General features: G+C 38.4%; 1 protein-coding gene across 1 annotated transcript in view; it reads left to right on the top strand.

The window, feature by feature from the left end:
• The window catches only part of Pgap1 (post-GPI attachment to proteins inositol deacylase 1), a 62,766-nt gene that overhangs the window by 31,817 nt on the left and 14,510 nt on the right, over nucleotides 1–16,439 (top strand). Inside the window, exons 13-19 of the mRNA XM_051190207.1 lie at nucleotides 3,120–3,197; nucleotides 5,898–5,973; nucleotides 9,040–9,113; nucleotides 9,210–9,261; nucleotides 9,879–9,945; nucleotides 13,178–13,286; nucleotides 14,588–14,626. Coding sequence (XP_051046164.1) covers nucleotides 3,120–3,197; nucleotides 5,898–5,973; nucleotides 9,040–9,113; nucleotides 9,210–9,261; nucleotides 9,879–9,945; nucleotides 13,178–13,286; nucleotides 14,588–14,626 — 495 coding nt within the window. The remainder of the gene's footprint in view (nucleotides 1–3,119; nucleotides 3,198–5,897; nucleotides 5,974–9,039; nucleotides 9,114–9,209; nucleotides 9,262–9,878; nucleotides 9,946–13,177; nucleotides 13,287–14,587; nucleotides 14,627–16,439) is intronic.

Raw genomic sequence — 16,439 nt, 5'->3', positions numbered from 1 at the left:
TGTCCTCCTCTCTCCTCCTCTTCTTTCCTTCTTTTTCTCCTAACTCCCTATTCCCTCCCCCATGCTCCCAATTTGCTAGGGAGATCTTGTCCCTTTCCCCTTCTCTGGAGGACCATGTATGCCTCTCTCAGAGTCCTCCTTGCTTCCTAGCTTCTCTGGTGGTGTGGATTGTAGGCTGGTAAACCTTTGCTCTATGTTTATTATCCATATATGAGTGAGTACCTACCATGTTCGTCTTTTAGTGACTGTTTATCTCACTCAGGATGGTTTCTTCTAGTTCCATCCATTTGCCTGTGAATTTCAAGATTCTTTTTTTTTTTTTTCCCCTGAGTAGTACTCCATTGTGTAAATGTACCACATTTTCTTTATCCATTCTTCAGTGGAGGGGCATCTAGGTTGCTTCCAGGTTCTTGATATTACAAACAATGCTGCTATGAACATAGTTGAACACTGTCTTTGTTGCATGGATGTGGATCATTTGGGTATATGCCTAAGAGGGGGATTGCTGGGTCCTGTGGTAAACTAGTTCCCATACTGATCTCCAAAATGGCTGTACGAGTTTGCACTCCCACCAGCAGTGGAGGAGTGTTCCCCTTTCTCCACATCCTCTCCACCATAAGCTGTTGTTTCTAATTTAAGCAATTCTGACAGGAGTAAGATGGTACCGCAGTTGTTTTGATTTGCATTTCCCTGATGGCTAAGGATGTTGAGCACTTTCATAAGTGTCTTTCAGCCATTTTGGATTCCTCTATTGAGGATTCTCTATTCAGTTCTGTACCCTACTTTTTAATAGGGTTATTTGGTGTTTTGGTAACTAGTTTCTGGAGTTCTTTGTATATTTTGGAAATCAGCCCTCAGTCAGATGTGGGGTTGATAAAGATCTTTTCCCATTCTGTGGGCTGCTGTTTTGTCTTGTTGACTGTGTCCTTTTCCTTATAGAAGCTTCTCAGTTTCAGGAGGTCCCATTTATTAATTTTCAATCTCAGTATCTGTGCTGTTGGTGTTAGGTTAAGAAAGCAGTCTCCTGTACCAGGTCATTCACGGGTACCTCCCACTCTCTCTTCTAAGAGGTTTAGTGTGGTTGAATTTATGTTGAGATCTTTGATCCATTTGGACTTAAGTTTTGTGCATGTCAACTGATATGGATCTATCTGCAGTCTTCTACACACTAGCATCCAGTTTACCAGCACCATTTGTTAAAGATGCTTGCTTTTTTCCTTCCATTGTATAATAGCTTCTTTGTTAAAAAAAAAAAAAAAATCACGTGTGCATAGGTATGTGGGTTAAAATCAGGGTTTTCAATTCGATTCTATTGGTCTACCTGTCTATCTTTGTGCCAATACCAAGCTGTTTTCAGGACTATAGCTCTATAATAGAGCTTGAAGTAAAGGATGGTGATGCCTCTGGAAGTTCCTCTATTGTACAGGGTTGTTTTGGCTATCCTGGGTCTTTTGTTTTTCCATATAAAATTGAGTATTATTCTTTCAAGGTCCATGAAAAATTGTGCTGGGATTTTAATGGGAATTATATTGAATCTGTAGATTGCTTTTGGCAAGATTGCCATTATTACTATGTTTATCCTACCTATCCAAGAGCATGGGAGTTCTTTCCATTTTCTCATATCTTCTTAATTTCTTTCCTTAAAGATTCAAAAGATCTTAAGTATTTATCTAAGTTTTTCCCTGAATGAAAACATCCTGCAAGGTCTTAGGCTGACACTGTTTGCTTAGTTACTCCCACTTGACCAGCATTGCCATCTTAGGGATCACTGTCAGATGTAACTTTCATTTCTGTAATTAGGAGAACATAATGTATTCAAACCTGGCAGTAACTTCAAAGTAGCCCATTCTCTACATCATAGGCATACAAATAAAGACGTGATAAAATGATTAAGTGAAAAACATTTTGTAGGTTTTATGCCATTGATGTCATCTGAACAAAGGTAATGTGTAAATCATCACTCTGAGGCACCCTTGGTGACTGTGCTTTAGTAAATGGGTGGAGTCCTCCAGTACAGTGCTACAAATTCTAAACTGTCATTACTGAGAATCTGTGTTTAGCACCTCTCAGAGCTGATTACTACACAGAACAACTCAGTTCTTCCTAACTGATCTGTCTTTCACGCTCTTTACCCAGCTGCCTATAGCTGTAATTTATGCAGCAGCTATACCACTCTTTTGTTTCCATTAAGGCATTGGAGTTGGTTGCTTGGTTGTGCTTCTGGTCAGGCTGTTAGAGAGATACTGTCTCAGTTTTTAGCTTCTGTGCCATGTCCTACTTGCCCACATTAGTGTTTCTGAAAGAGAGTGAAGAAAACAAATGTCTTTAGAAACTTCTTAATGTACATATATTACATTCATTCCAGTTCTACATCTACTTCCAGAAATAAAACTGGATTAAAAACTGCTTGGAATCTCAGCAATTATTAAAAAGGCTAGTCTCCAACCTTAAATATTCCTTAAATATGGACTATAAAATTTGGTTTTAATTTTTATGTAGTAGAACAAATTATAGTTGTTCATTTGGAGAAATGCATCATTAATTATGTGTCTTTGTCGTGTTCTAAATAAATTTTATTGGATGCCAGTGACTCTTTGCTACTTTAGCTAAATGAGAATCCTTGGGGATTAAGTTGTAGCTTATCCATTGCATTTAGCAACTTCTGAGTGTTCTTTGTCATTTGCTACCATAAATGTAGAAATACTACTATAATGTTCTCTGTAATAGATGGCCAAATTATAAAAACAAAACACCACATTTGGAAATAATTATATAAAATCATTAACTTTAATGTTAGCATCATTTATTTTACCTGGAGATATTTCAGGGGATATTTTAGGTGGTTTGTATTCAACAGTAGTTACTATAAATTTATCTTGTAGCATTGTTGACCTGGGAGTGTAAATGTGGATATAAATTTGATTTGTGTGTATTTTTGTGGGAGTGTAGGGATATGCTGAAAGTTAAACTCAGGGCCTCATTCATAGTAAGTGAGTGATTTAAGAGATGACTTTTAAAATAACTCACAGAGAAATAAGTTTTCATAATTTTTTTGACATCCACTCATCTCTGCCTCAGAAATAAAGTGACTTTGTGTCTTTACCTCTCTCTACTTTCAGTCTCTGACGTTAAGGCTTCAGGATTATCCATCCTTGTCGCATATTGTCGTCTATGTTCCATCTGTCCATGGAAGCAAGGTAACAGCTATCTTAAGGTTTTTATTGGAATGCATGGGTGATACACATGTGAAACTTTATTTTTTTCAGTGATTTCTGGATAGGTACAGGCTTATCTAAAACTATGGCGATCCACCTGATACTAAGTCCACTCACCTTGAACTAAGTAAAATAAGTACAGATCTTTTTGTGCCTAACTGGCTTCAGTTTGTCACTTTCCAAACTATTACTTTCTAGGTACCATTTTATGTATACAATATTGGGAAATACTAGAAAATATAGAAAAGACCCGCTGCCATTTATCATCCTGATGTTTAAGAAGGAAAAAGAATAATATCAGATAATGAGAAAACACAGATTTTTAAAAAATACATAGAGTACAGTGAGTCCATAGAAAGTGCAAGCCACAGTAATATCACTGAGGAATTCAGAATGGCTTTATCATGAAGTGATGGTGGATGAGGTGACAATGAATGGCCTTAAGGAAGATTTAAGGACTTCTGTGGGAAAGAACAATATTCTAGATCAGTTCCTGTCAAGCCCCAGGTTATTACTGTGTGTGCCTATTTATATTTTAATTAATTAAAATACAATAAAAATCCAGATTTCAGTCTCTTTGTACTACACACATTCCAGAAACGAGTAGTCCTGGGCAGGGTTGTGGAATCCTTCATTGAAACAAACCATGAGCAGAAGGCAGTGGAAGGCCTCAGTGCCACACCAGGAGATTGAGGGCCTTTAGTGGTGAGGAGGGAGTAGGGGTGAAGGGTTGAAGATTTTGGGAGAGTTACAGGGAATAAAGTGCAGAGGGGAGAAGGCCCTTTTCTCCTCCTTCCTCCTGTAGACCAGCAGGTAGACCCTTGAAGGTCCATCCCAGGTGTGGCTCCTTCCCTTTCCCACACTACTCCAGCCATTCGTGTGATACTTTCTGATGACTCTTTGAGGGATAGTCATATTACATTGTGTTTTAAATTACTTGCTGATATCTTCATTGTCATCAGCATGCTGTAAGCTCTGAGATTAACAACCAGATACATCCCCCCCCCACATTTTGTGCCTACAATCTGCAGTGATGACCACATTAAACAAAAATACAAAGTTTTTTGAATGAGAAATTGATGAGCTTTGTGATCAAAACAATTAGTAAAATTTAGAAGAAAACGGAAAGGAAAAGGGGTGTAGCTGCAAGTCATCTTTAAGACTGGTATCAGTGCCTGTATGGATTCATTGTTTTGTTTTGTTTAGCTTAAGGGAGAGGTAATTCGTCATCTTAGGCACTAAAAGCTCTCTTTAAGGGTTTTGAATGAATCTGACATCTTCCCCCTTTCTGGTCAGTGAGCCTTTCTGTAAATAGGTAGTTGTAGCAGATGAGTACATACACATAGTCTGCCTTGGTGCTCTTTAGACAGTAGCACTGTTCTCTATGCTGTTGCTTGCTCTGTCCCCTGGAGTGAACATTTAGATGTTTGATTTCTGCACACCAGTGCACAGCCCGACATCAGAAATCTGCATACCAAAAGTTCACTCAACAGGTAGCTTTATGATTTGGGAACTACAGTATGGAACTAGCTGCATTTCCCCCGTGATCAAAAACAAGCCCAGAAACTGGCCAACTTTGGAAATTTTAGCGAGGGACCTTCGGGTTCTGCCTTTCTTGGTTAAGGATTTGTTTCACTATGCAGAGCTAAGAGCATAGCCAAATTTTGAAATGATAAAAAAAAAAATCTGTTATTTTAAATACCTTTAGATAAAATGACTTTTAAAAACTGCTTCACCATCTCATGAGTCATCTGAAGCTCTGTGGTGGAAGGGTTTCTTGTTTGGCTTGTGAAGAGGGATGAAGCAAAGCACTTAGCACGCTGGGTTTTCTTTCTGTGTACCACACATTTAGCCAAGTCTAATAGAAGTCTACTTCGCCTGTTTTCCAATTTAAAAAAAAAATTGTCAGTCCATCTCTGGACAAAAGGAATAACATAGCTGAGAGAGCTGAGGTGCAGTTGCTACAAAGCCTAGGATGGACTCTGTGGCTTCCCAGAAACTGTCCCTCCTGCAGATAGCCAAAACAGAGTTTCCTACACATGACTAGAAATGTTATTTAAAAAAAAAAAAGAAATGTTGTTAGAATAAAAATTGTACTGGCATGCCACATTCTAGATTTCCTTTTGTGAAAAGCACACTTTTTCCTAAGTGAGAACACTTTTTTTCCATTTTCTGTAATAACTTGCTGATCTGTAATAATCTCATATAAGCAGCATTAGCTATAGATGAGTGTAGATGGGGGGCTGACTACAGATGCCTTTTATAGCCTGATTAAACTATAGATACTTTAAAAAAAACTACAGGATTTAATAAAAAATCATACGTAACAAAGTTATGTTTCCCTTGACTAGGAAAGTACTCATATGCATATACAAATCATTAATTAATTTTAAATTATCTTTGTGTCTCAGTGCTTTTATCTACCTTCTGAAACACCTGATGTTGTATTAAAACTTTGTATTGAATTTGTTATAAAAATGACTTTCCAGATAATTTAATATATTTGATTAAGCAATTGCTTTCCTAGTCTTCTTAGCATAGCATCTGTTTGAGGAATTCTTGCCAGAACTACAGTATAATCAGTGGTGCTTTCTCCAAAGCTACAGTTTTCCACACAAACATCAAGATTTTTACTAAGTCGAATGCTGTATTTTCTAATAAATCAATGTCATTTTATCTCAGTTTGTCGTAGACTGTGAATTCTTTAAAAAAGAAACAAGATCCATACCACTTCCTGTAACTCATCTTTTTTCCTTTGGTAAGTATTTTGATTTTGAAGCTTTTAGCAGTGCCAGTTCATCTTGCCAGTCATAGAATATTAAATATTAGTATGTTTCAAGTATAGTTCTTAGGAAACTATGTGATCAGGTTCAGTAGGCCAGCAGTCAGCTCCCGAGAAGTGAACTTGAAGGGATGTGCCTTAGTGGGTTTTCTATTGCTGTGATAAGACCATGACCAAGGCAACTTATAAAGCAAAGAATATAATTAGAGGACATAAAGGCAAAGCAAAGGCATGGAGGGTGGGACAGCTGAGAACTCACATCTTGATCCCAAAGAAGAAGGCAGAGAGAGACGACTTCACAGCAGGCTTTTGAGACCTGAGAACCTGCCTACCTGACATACTTCTTTGAACAAGACCACGCCTCCTAATCCTTTCCAAACTGTTCCTCCCACTGGGGACAAAGTATTCCAACACATGAGCCTCTGAAGGCCATTCTCACCCCAAATCACCTGTATTTTTCCATAATTATATAAACTCTCAGTAACCAAGTACTTCTGTATATGTAGAGTATTATGTGAAATTTTTACTAATACTGGGCCATTTTATAGTTGTTTTCACAGAACAAACTTTGATTGTTATTACTTAAACAAGTCACATTTCTCTTTCTGATTCTATATTTGTGCCTTCAGCACTGTCATAATGGTTTTTCTGCTCATCCATAGGAAATCACACTTGGTTCAGTCATGGACATACATCTATTAAATTGTTGTCTGACTTATGACTGTTTCATGACTATATGTTATTATATTTTTTTAATGTGTATAGATGTTTTGCCTGCATGTATATATGTGTACTATGTGTGTGCAGTGCCTGTAGAAGCCAGAAGAGGGCATCAGATCCCCTGGAAAACAGATGTTTTTGAGCCACTGTGTCATTGCTGGGAATTGATTGGACAGGTCTTCTGGAAAGCAGGCAATACTGTTAACCATTGAGCCATCTCTCCACCCCCCCAATTAAATGTTCTGATGATATTTATTTTGAAAGATCTACAGTTGTTACGAAAGAGTACAGACTTCCTTTATATCCTTGATTGATCTTTCCGTGATGTTGGCCTCTTACATAAATATAATACTTTATTTTTGGCCCACCCCCACACCCCAGTGGCTTGCTGTGTAGCTCAGGCAGGCTGGCCTTAAAACTTGTGAATCTCCTGCTTTAGCCTCCTGATCTTAGAACCTTCTCTACCATGTTTGCTAACACAATCTTTTTTTTTTTTTTAAATTATCTGTATGTGTCTGTATCTGTATCTAGGCATGTGCGCATGAGTGTAGATGCCTGCTGAGGCTAAAGGTGTCAGATCCCCCTGGAGGTGGAATTAGCTGTGATGTGGGTGCTGGGAATGAAACTCAGACCCTCTGTAAGAGCTATGTGTGTTCTTAGCCACTAAGCCATCTTCAGCTCCACAGTAGAGTTTTAAATCTAAATTAGTATTGGTACAATATTTATTAACCTAACAAGCCTGTGGAGGGCCTCTGAGCACGACCCGCCTTGGGGGTGGGCCGACCGGCCCCTTCTGACCCAGATATTGTGGTAAAGCGGTAACAATGGCCGTAGTGTTTTCAGGGAGAAATAACTTACAACCTAGACAGATGACACCAGGTTCCCCGCCTCTCCTGTCTCGTCGGGCCCCCCCCCGGCCCCCCCTCCCCCCCCCCAATGGGCGGGTCAGGGGCCACAGAAGGACACCTCACTACACAAGCCTCATTTATTGCCAGTTTTGCTTCGGATCCTCACCTAGAGGCCTCGATAGGGTTTGGTTATGTTTCCTGTAACTCATGTCAGTACCTCAGTCTTCCCATGGCCTCTATCACTTTGAAACATTTCAAGAGTACTCAGTAACTTGTAGAACACCATTTGGATTTGTTTAATACTGTGACATTTTCAGGTTGAGCTTATATATTTTTTGCCAAGAATACCACATCTCGTGTGTCAGGATGTGCAGTGTTAATAAATCTAATTACTGTGGTATTAATTTTGACATTTGGTTAATTAAGGTGGTGTCTGGCAGATTTCTCTACTATACAGTTACTGCTTTTCCTTTACCATTAATAAATATCTTGGAGAAAAAATTTGAAAAACTAAGTAACTCATTAATTTTAGCATACAATGGGTCACTTACTCCTTAACAAGTAATTACTATTGCAGTCTCCATTTATTGAAATCCTGAGATAGAGTTGCTTTATCTGTCTTATTTATTCATTTGTTTTTTAAGACAGTATGCATTATATATATATATATATATGTATGCATTTATGTATTTACTACACACACACACACACATATATGTTGGGGGTCTACTTCAGTAGTGGAGTACTCGCTTAGCGTATATATTTTATTCATGGTGTTATAACATAATATTAGTGTTAGACATGCTTTTGCACAGGTCTTTCCAGCTTTTGACTTTTGGAGGTCGTTTAGTTTGGTTACTGTTGTACCTTTTAGTAAGCTAAATCCTTCATACATGTAACCACACATATGTACACACATATGCATGTGTCCCTTTCATGAAAAGAATCAGTGTTGCTTGTGATAGAAAACTTCCTTTCAGGGCTTTTCTTTGTCCCCCATCTGACTCCCTGTTTTGTGGTACAAAATGCTCAGGAAAATACAAAAGTAACAACTCTGAATCACCTGTGTCAGTTAAATAGCATGCTTTCAAAACAAATCTTCTAAAATTGGAAATAAGTACTTGACTTTTAAAAAGTACCTTCAGCATCAGGAAGTACTATGAGTACTGTTTTATTCATCATTTTCTGCATGGGAATTTGATTTCTAACAGTTGCTTCCTATATAGCAGCAGTGAAAACCTGTTAACCTTACATTTTTAGACAGTCTGCCTTGTAGCCCAGATGGCTTCAATTAAGCAGGCAGCCTCAGCTGGCCTTAAGTTCATCACCTCTGCTCATATATGACCACACCAAGCTCTAATGGCTTTCTTCTAATTTCAAAGTTTTCTTGTTAATTGTAAAAGTTATTTAAGCAATCAGCCCAGTTTTGAAAATCCTCTGGTTCTTAAATAATGCAGTACTTTTAATTCAACAGGATTGACTTCAAGGAAGGCGATATTAAATACAAATGGCCTGTACTACAATATAGAACTTCTGAACTTTGGACAGGTAACTCCTATGAGTAGAAGAGGAAGAATTTCATCTTCTTTTGCTATTTCATTACACGAATAATCTTTGTTTTTTGTCTTTCTCAAACTTTGTCAGATATACCAAGCTTTTAAAGTCAACGTGGTAAGCAAGTGCTCTGGAGGCAAAGGTAAGTGTGTAACATTGCATCTGAAGAGCAAGCAAGGTGCCTTGACATCTCTAGGATGCTTGTTTCATCTCTTTCCTTTCATATAGTTTATGTGGAGTAAAACTAAATATATGACATTAGAAAATATTTCCAAGGGATGTAGCATAGACTCTTTCTTAATAGTAAAGCATATTTATGTGTTTAAAAGTACTATCTATTTTGGGATGGGTGAGATGGCTGTGCAGATCTTAGTTCCCAGAACCCATGTAAAGGTGGAAGAAGTGAATGACTCCATGAAATCTCTCTGGCCTCCACACAACCATGTGTGCTCACATGCAAGCCTTATACACAAGCATAAAAGGAACCATGCATTGTTAAAAAGTTACAGTACTGTGGGTCTTTATGTCTTCTTACAGTTGCAACTCAGGTTTACCTCTTTAATTTTGTTTTAGATTTTTAGTACTACTCATAAATACCTTAATATCTTTTATGAGCCTGACATTCAAGAATGCTCTTTCATTTGCTATGACCCACACTGATCTTTTTGTAAAATAGGCAGTTTATATGTACTAGTTTTATAGTTTGTGTACAAGTTAAGGTAACACACAATAATGCTTCTCTGCTTTGTTTCTTAACAGAAGAAATAACTAGTATCTATAAACTTCATATTCCCTGGTCTTATGAAGATTCCCTAACCATTGCACAGTAAGTATATGAAAGAATTTACTTTAAACTTAGGTGTTTTAAAGTAGAGCCTGTGCTTAGTTTGTCATATGCATTATTAAAGTTCCTTTTAGTACAGTGTATGTACCCTTTAATGCCATGCTTATTACTTAAGATACGTGTACAGTATCTGTCTAAAGAATTAAGTGCTTAAATCTTACTTGAAAATGAAATCTCTTTAATTAATTTCTATTTAAATTAAAAACAATTTTATTTTACATACATGATCCCAGTTCCATCTCCCTCCCATTCCTCTCACCAAACCCCATCCCATCCCCCATCCACAACTAGCAGGATACAAGATAAACTCAAAAAAAATCAGTAGCCCTACTTTTTTCAGACGACAAAGAGGCAGAGAAAGAAATCAGAGAAACATCACCCTTTATAATAGCCACAAGCAACATAAAGTATCTTGGTGTAACGCTTACCAAACAAGTAAAAGACCTATATAATAAGAACTTTGTGACTCTAAAGAAAGAAATTAAAGAAGATACCAGAAAATGGAAAGATCTCCCATGCTCTTGGATAGGTAGGATTAACATAGTAAAAATGGCAATCTTGCCAAAAGCAATCTACAGATTCAATGCAATCCCCATTAAAATCCCACCACAATTCTTCACCAACCTTGAAAGGATAATAATCAACTTTATATGGAAAAACAAAAGACCCAGGATAGCCAAAACAACCCTATACAATAAAAGAACTTCAGGAGGCATCACCATTCCTGACTTTAAGCTCTACTACAGAGCTATAGTTCTGAAAACAGCCTGGTATTGGCATAAAAATAGACAGGTAGACCAATGGAATCGAATTGAAAATCCTGATATTAATCCACGCACCTATGAACACCTGATTTTCGACAAAACAGCTAAAATTATACAATGGGGCAAGGACAGCATCTTCAACAAATGGTGCTGGCACAATTGGATGAGGGTGTGTAGAAGACTGCAGATAAACCCATGTCTGTGGCCATGCACAAAACTCAAGTCCAAATGGATCAAAGACCTCAACATCAATCCAGCCACATTGAACCTCTTAGAAGAGAAAGTAGGAGGTACCCTTGAACAAATTGGTATAGGAGACCGCTTCTTGAACATAACTCCAGGGGCACAGACACTGAAAGAAACAATTAATAAATGGGACCTCTTCAAACTTAGAAGCTTCTGTAAGGCAAAGGACACAGTGGACAAGACCAAACGGCAGCCCACAGACTGGGAAAAGATTTTCACCAACTCTATATCTGACAAAGGGCTGATCTCCAAAATACACAAAGAACTCAAGAAACTAGTCAACAAAACACCAAATAACCCTATTAAAAAATGGGGTACAGAACTGAAGAAAGAATTCTCAATGGAGGAAATCAAAAAGGCTGAAAGACACTTAAGAAAATGCTCCACATCCTTAGCTATCAGGGAAATGCAAATCAAAACAACTTTGAGATACCATCTTACCCCTGCCAGAATGGCTAAAATTAGAAACACCAGTGATGACTTATGTTGGAGTGGATGTGGAGAAAGTGGAACACTCCTCCACTGCTGGTGGGAGTGCAAACTCATACAGCCATTTTGGAGATCAGTATGGTGGTTCCTCAGGAAAATGGGAATTAGTTTACCACAGGACCCGGCAATCCCCCTCTTAGGCATATGCCCAAAGGATTCACATCCATGCAACAAAGGCATCTGTTCAACTATGTTCATAGCAGCACTATTTGTAATAGCAAGAACCTGGAAGCAACCTAGATGCCCCTCAATTGAAGAATGGTTAATGAAGATGTGGCACATCTACACAATGGAATACTACTCTGCAGAAAAAAAATAATGGTATCTTGAAATTCGCAGGCAAGTGGACGGCACTTGAAGAAACCATCCTAAATGAGGTAACCCAGTCACAAAAAGAGGAACACAGTATGTACTCACTCATATATGGATTTTAGACCTAGATCAAAGGATCACCAGCCTATAATTCACACCACCAGAGGAACTAGGATACAAGGTGTATTCTAAGAGATTCATATAAAGTCCCTCACAGAACTGGGAAGGGACAAGTCCCCCAGAGCTCAGGTGAAGTGGGGGAAGACAGCGAATGGAGAGAGAAGTAGGAGAAAATGAGGGGGAGGAAAGGAAAACCTGTGTAACCTGGAAGATTGAGCCTGGTTAGGAATAGAAGATAGGAAAGAGAGAGACAGAGACAGAGAGAGAGAACATAAAAGAGGGAGCCAATATTGGTTTGAAGATAAAATTGAACACAAAGAAATGTCGAGAGAACTACAAGACTGCTCCCAACTAACAATCTCAGCTTCCATGGAAAGGCTATCATAAATGCCCTTCCCAGAGAGTGAGATCAACAACTAAATTCTCCATGGAGCCCTCAACTAATGCCTGTTGAAAATAGGAGCAAACACCCATACATAAACACTGAGTCGAACTAGAACCCAGAAGCAGATGGAGAGGACAAGACCACGCGGCAGAAGCACATAGAGACAGCTTACCTGAACAAGGAGGAGCTAACGGGCCCCCAGACTGATAGCTGGGAAGCCAGCATGGGACTGACTCAGGCCCCCCTGAACATGGGTCTCAGCCAGAAGGACTGAGAAGTCTAAGGGACCTCAGACAGTGGAGCCAGGATGTATCCCTGGTGCACAAAAGGACTTTGCGAACATATCCCCCATGGAGGGATAACTGCCTTAATCTAGAGACAGGAGAGAAGCCCTAGTCCCTACCTTCACAGGGCCTGTCAGATCTACATGACTCCATGGGGGATCATCAAAGTCTGTCACATCATTTGGGACGGGACCTAGGCCCTCTCTCATGTATGTAGGCTGAGAGAGCATCCCTCCATAGGGAATGGGCTCCAAAAGCCCTTGTGCACTACAGATTAATACTGGTTTCACTGCCAGAGAGGTCCCATAGACTGTCCAGGCCCCCCAACTGACACCCACATTCAGGGTGCCTGGTTCAGTACTATGGCGGTTCAAAAAAGAAAAAAGAAAAAAAAAGAAAAGAAAATGAAATCTTACCTAATCTCCACCATTCCCCAAGTGCTAGAGGTAGCAGCCAAGTAACTGTGACATGAATGAAAGTGTCCACTCGTGATATCACATCTGTCATTTATCGCCCTCTGCATTAGTTCATTATATTGTGCTGAAAATTGGCTTAGCTAGGGATTTTTACCAGCGTTTTATATATGACGATTGATATTTCAATAATCTCTTCAGGGTTCCATCTTCCACAGAAATTTCTCTGAAGCTTCACGTTGCTCAGCCGGAAAATGACAGCCACGTGGCGTTGTTAAAGATGTACACGTCGTCAGACTGTCAGTATGAGGTAAGACATACATTTGCATCCTTAAGTATGGTTTAGTTATAGGCAAGTAGAGGTCTTTTTTCTGTTAGCTAAAGATGTGTCATCATATGGAAGCCCGCACATATGAGAAATTAAACTTAAATATTTTCCACTTTGCTTCTTTACCATATTTTAGTATTTCTGTAGACTGAGCATTATGTAAAAGAAGAGGAAACTTATTATTCTAAATAATTAGAATATTGTTATTCTAAATTTTAAATTTATTAAAAGGTTATTTTAAATTTTGAAGGCCAGAATTAAGACTCTTTCATAAACTGAAGAGCTTCATTTAATTAGCTGCCATGTTTTCCTGTAGTACAGACATGGTGCGTGCTGGTTTGTACCAGTACTGACTGGTTAGTTTAAGGATCTGGCCTTTACTGCTTTTTAAGATCTGTATGCTTTTCAGTGGTGACATTACTACTCTGGCTTATGTGAATTGTCTTATTCCTGGTTGGCCTCCCAAAGTGTCTGGGTTCTGTAATAGGAATAACTTCATTAGGGTAAAATACGAGATAGCCGATTGGTGCAATCTGGTCTATGACCAAGTTTCAGGTGTTCCTATATAATGAATTTGTATCTCTTCAAATCCATAGATGATATTTTGTAATCTATTTCTAACAGTGAGGGGTATTGCAGGTCTACTGTGTTTTTCAGTTTATAACTTTGTCTTTCTAATAATAAATTGATAAGGGTTGTATTGTCCTGGGAGACAGAGGCAGGTGGATTTATGTGAGTTTGAGGCCAGCCTGGTTGACATAGTGAGTTCCAGGCCAGCCAGGGCTACAAGGTAAGATCCTGTCTCAAAAGAAAATGTGCTGTCAATTTGACTTCAAATACTACATGTTTGCTACATGTCCTTTTTTTAGTCTATATTTTAGGAAGACCACCATGTTATAACTTCCTTACTAAAGGTTTCCTTTTCCTAGATCTCTTGGTACCTAATATATATTAAGTATGAGTTGCTTTCATAAGTATTATTTTGATTTATATTTTTTTAACAACATGATCTCTTCATAACATAGTGTGGTTAATTAAATATTCTAGTTAGTAAAGTGTTGCCATCCACATACCATAGCATTCATTCAATTGTTGAGGAAGTGTGCTAAAATATATACAGAATAGTAAACTGTACTATAGACAGTTAACATGATGGTTTAGGATGTTCTTGTTTAATTGTTCAAAAATTACAATACTGAAAAGATATACAGAAGTACTCAATTTAATAACATGTGAAATGAATTTAGGAAAAAATAATCTTTTTTTTAAACATTTTATACTAGGTGACAATTAAGACTTCTTTTCCACAAATACTTGGACAGGTAAGAGAAATTTAATGCAAATTGGTTGATTATTTATTGCCATGTGATTTGGAAGGGATTTTAATCTTTCTCAGTAAACCAGTAATTTTTTAAGAACTACATATACTTAAAAATTTATAGTGTTAAGGAACCAATTAAAAATTATTTCCTGTAATACAAAATAATTCTTGCTCTTACATTTTCAAAGTATGCAAAGACTTTCCACTTAAATAGCTTAGAAAGAATATAGACATTGGCTCTTATCCATATCCTCGTGACCCATATTTCAGAGTAGTGATGAGAAAATTTAAGTTACCTTAGTATGCACACAAAATACTGATTTACAGCTAGAAGAGACCACTGGTGCTTTTTCTTTGCTGGGTGCTGGTTTCACATCTTCTGGTACTGGAAAGTCAACCAGCAGAGGCAAGTTTCTACTGTTACAGCCTGCAAACAAGATGTGTGGTATCTTCAGCATAGGGTTTCTTCTCTAGTTCCGGTGGATAACTAAGAGAACTGATAAGAGCCTTTTATTTGTGGGGCCTCTGAGACCTTCCTGAAACAGCTCCTCTGGAGATACCCCACACCCAGCACCAGACATTTGGTTAATGACATATTGATTCTAGGAGCAGCATTGTCTACCATGCAGTGTGTCTCCTTTCGATGGGCTCTGTGTGTGTGTGTGTGTGTGTGTGTGTGTGTGTGTGTGTGTGTGTGTGTGAATTGGGTTGATAAGATAGTAAGTTTCTATATGGTTGTTTCAGGTGTGTTTCCTTCATTTGGTTAGTTCTCTCCCCCTCTTCCATCAGAACCCCCCGCCCCATTCTTTACTTATCCCTTCCCGCCCTGGAACTCTCTACATTCCTCTTTACCTTTGTTTTGCTGGCCCTCTCCCTTTATGGCATCATGCCTACCAATGTCCCCTTCCTAGTTCTGTGTACACACACACACACACACACACACACACACACACACACACACGAGAGAGAGAGAGAGAGAGACAGAGAGATACAGAGAGACAGAGAGACAGAGAGGAGAGGAGGGTGGGAGGAGGAGGAAGAAGAAGGAGAAGAAGAAGAAATGGAGACAATTATTTAAGAGTAACCACTTTGATAATTTTCAGCCTTGGAATAGATGATTTTTTTTTCATAAACTTTTTTGCTGGAAAAGAAAAGATTACATCTTTAGAATATTCATCTGAAAGAGGACAAACAGTAATATACAAATTACTTTCCTCAGAGAATTCCATAAGCTGTAGTCACTGCAGAAAGGAAATCCAGTGTTGCCTGATCTTTACATTTTAAGGGTAACTAAAATCTAGGTCTTAAGGCTTTCAATTTTTCTCTGTTCACAAATACTTCAGATTTTAAGGAAACACTGTGCCAAGTGCTAATCCAAATGTAGCATTTCAACAGTTTAACTCTGAAGACCAATTTCTGACTGCTGATGTAGTTCCTTATGGACCAGCTGTATTCAAGCCTAGTATAACATGCTTCTAACAATGGCCCTTTGTCATTAAAATAAATCTTGTGTTCAGAACACACTATAGGACTTTATCCCAGATTCTAGAGACAGTTACAGATGTTCATGATGGATAACTCCTACTATTTTCAATCACTTGCCTGTGTCAGTTACCATGACAAGTAGTAGCATGATGTAGATGCATTAAGGGAGCCTCTCACCCCCTGAGGTAGATGCTGTTCATCTAGTGCTGCTGCCAGTGTATAAAGGCCAGAATGCCTTGTACAAAGACATATAGTTCAGTGGGAGCTGGGCATAGCTGTGAGCCCACTAGGCTGCTGAATTTCATTGCCATATTCTGTACTGTCAAGTT

Source organism: Phodopus roborovskii, unplaced genomic scaffold (genome assembly GCF_943737965.1).
Source record: "Phodopus roborovskii unplaced genomic scaffold, PHOROB, whole genome shotgun sequence".
Lineage (NCBI taxonomy): Eukaryota > Metazoa > Chordata > Mammalia > Rodentia > Cricetidae > Phodopus > Phodopus roborovskii.
The sequence above is the reverse complement of the archived record's forward strand: the minus strand, read 5'-3'. Positions and strand labels throughout refer to the sequence as shown.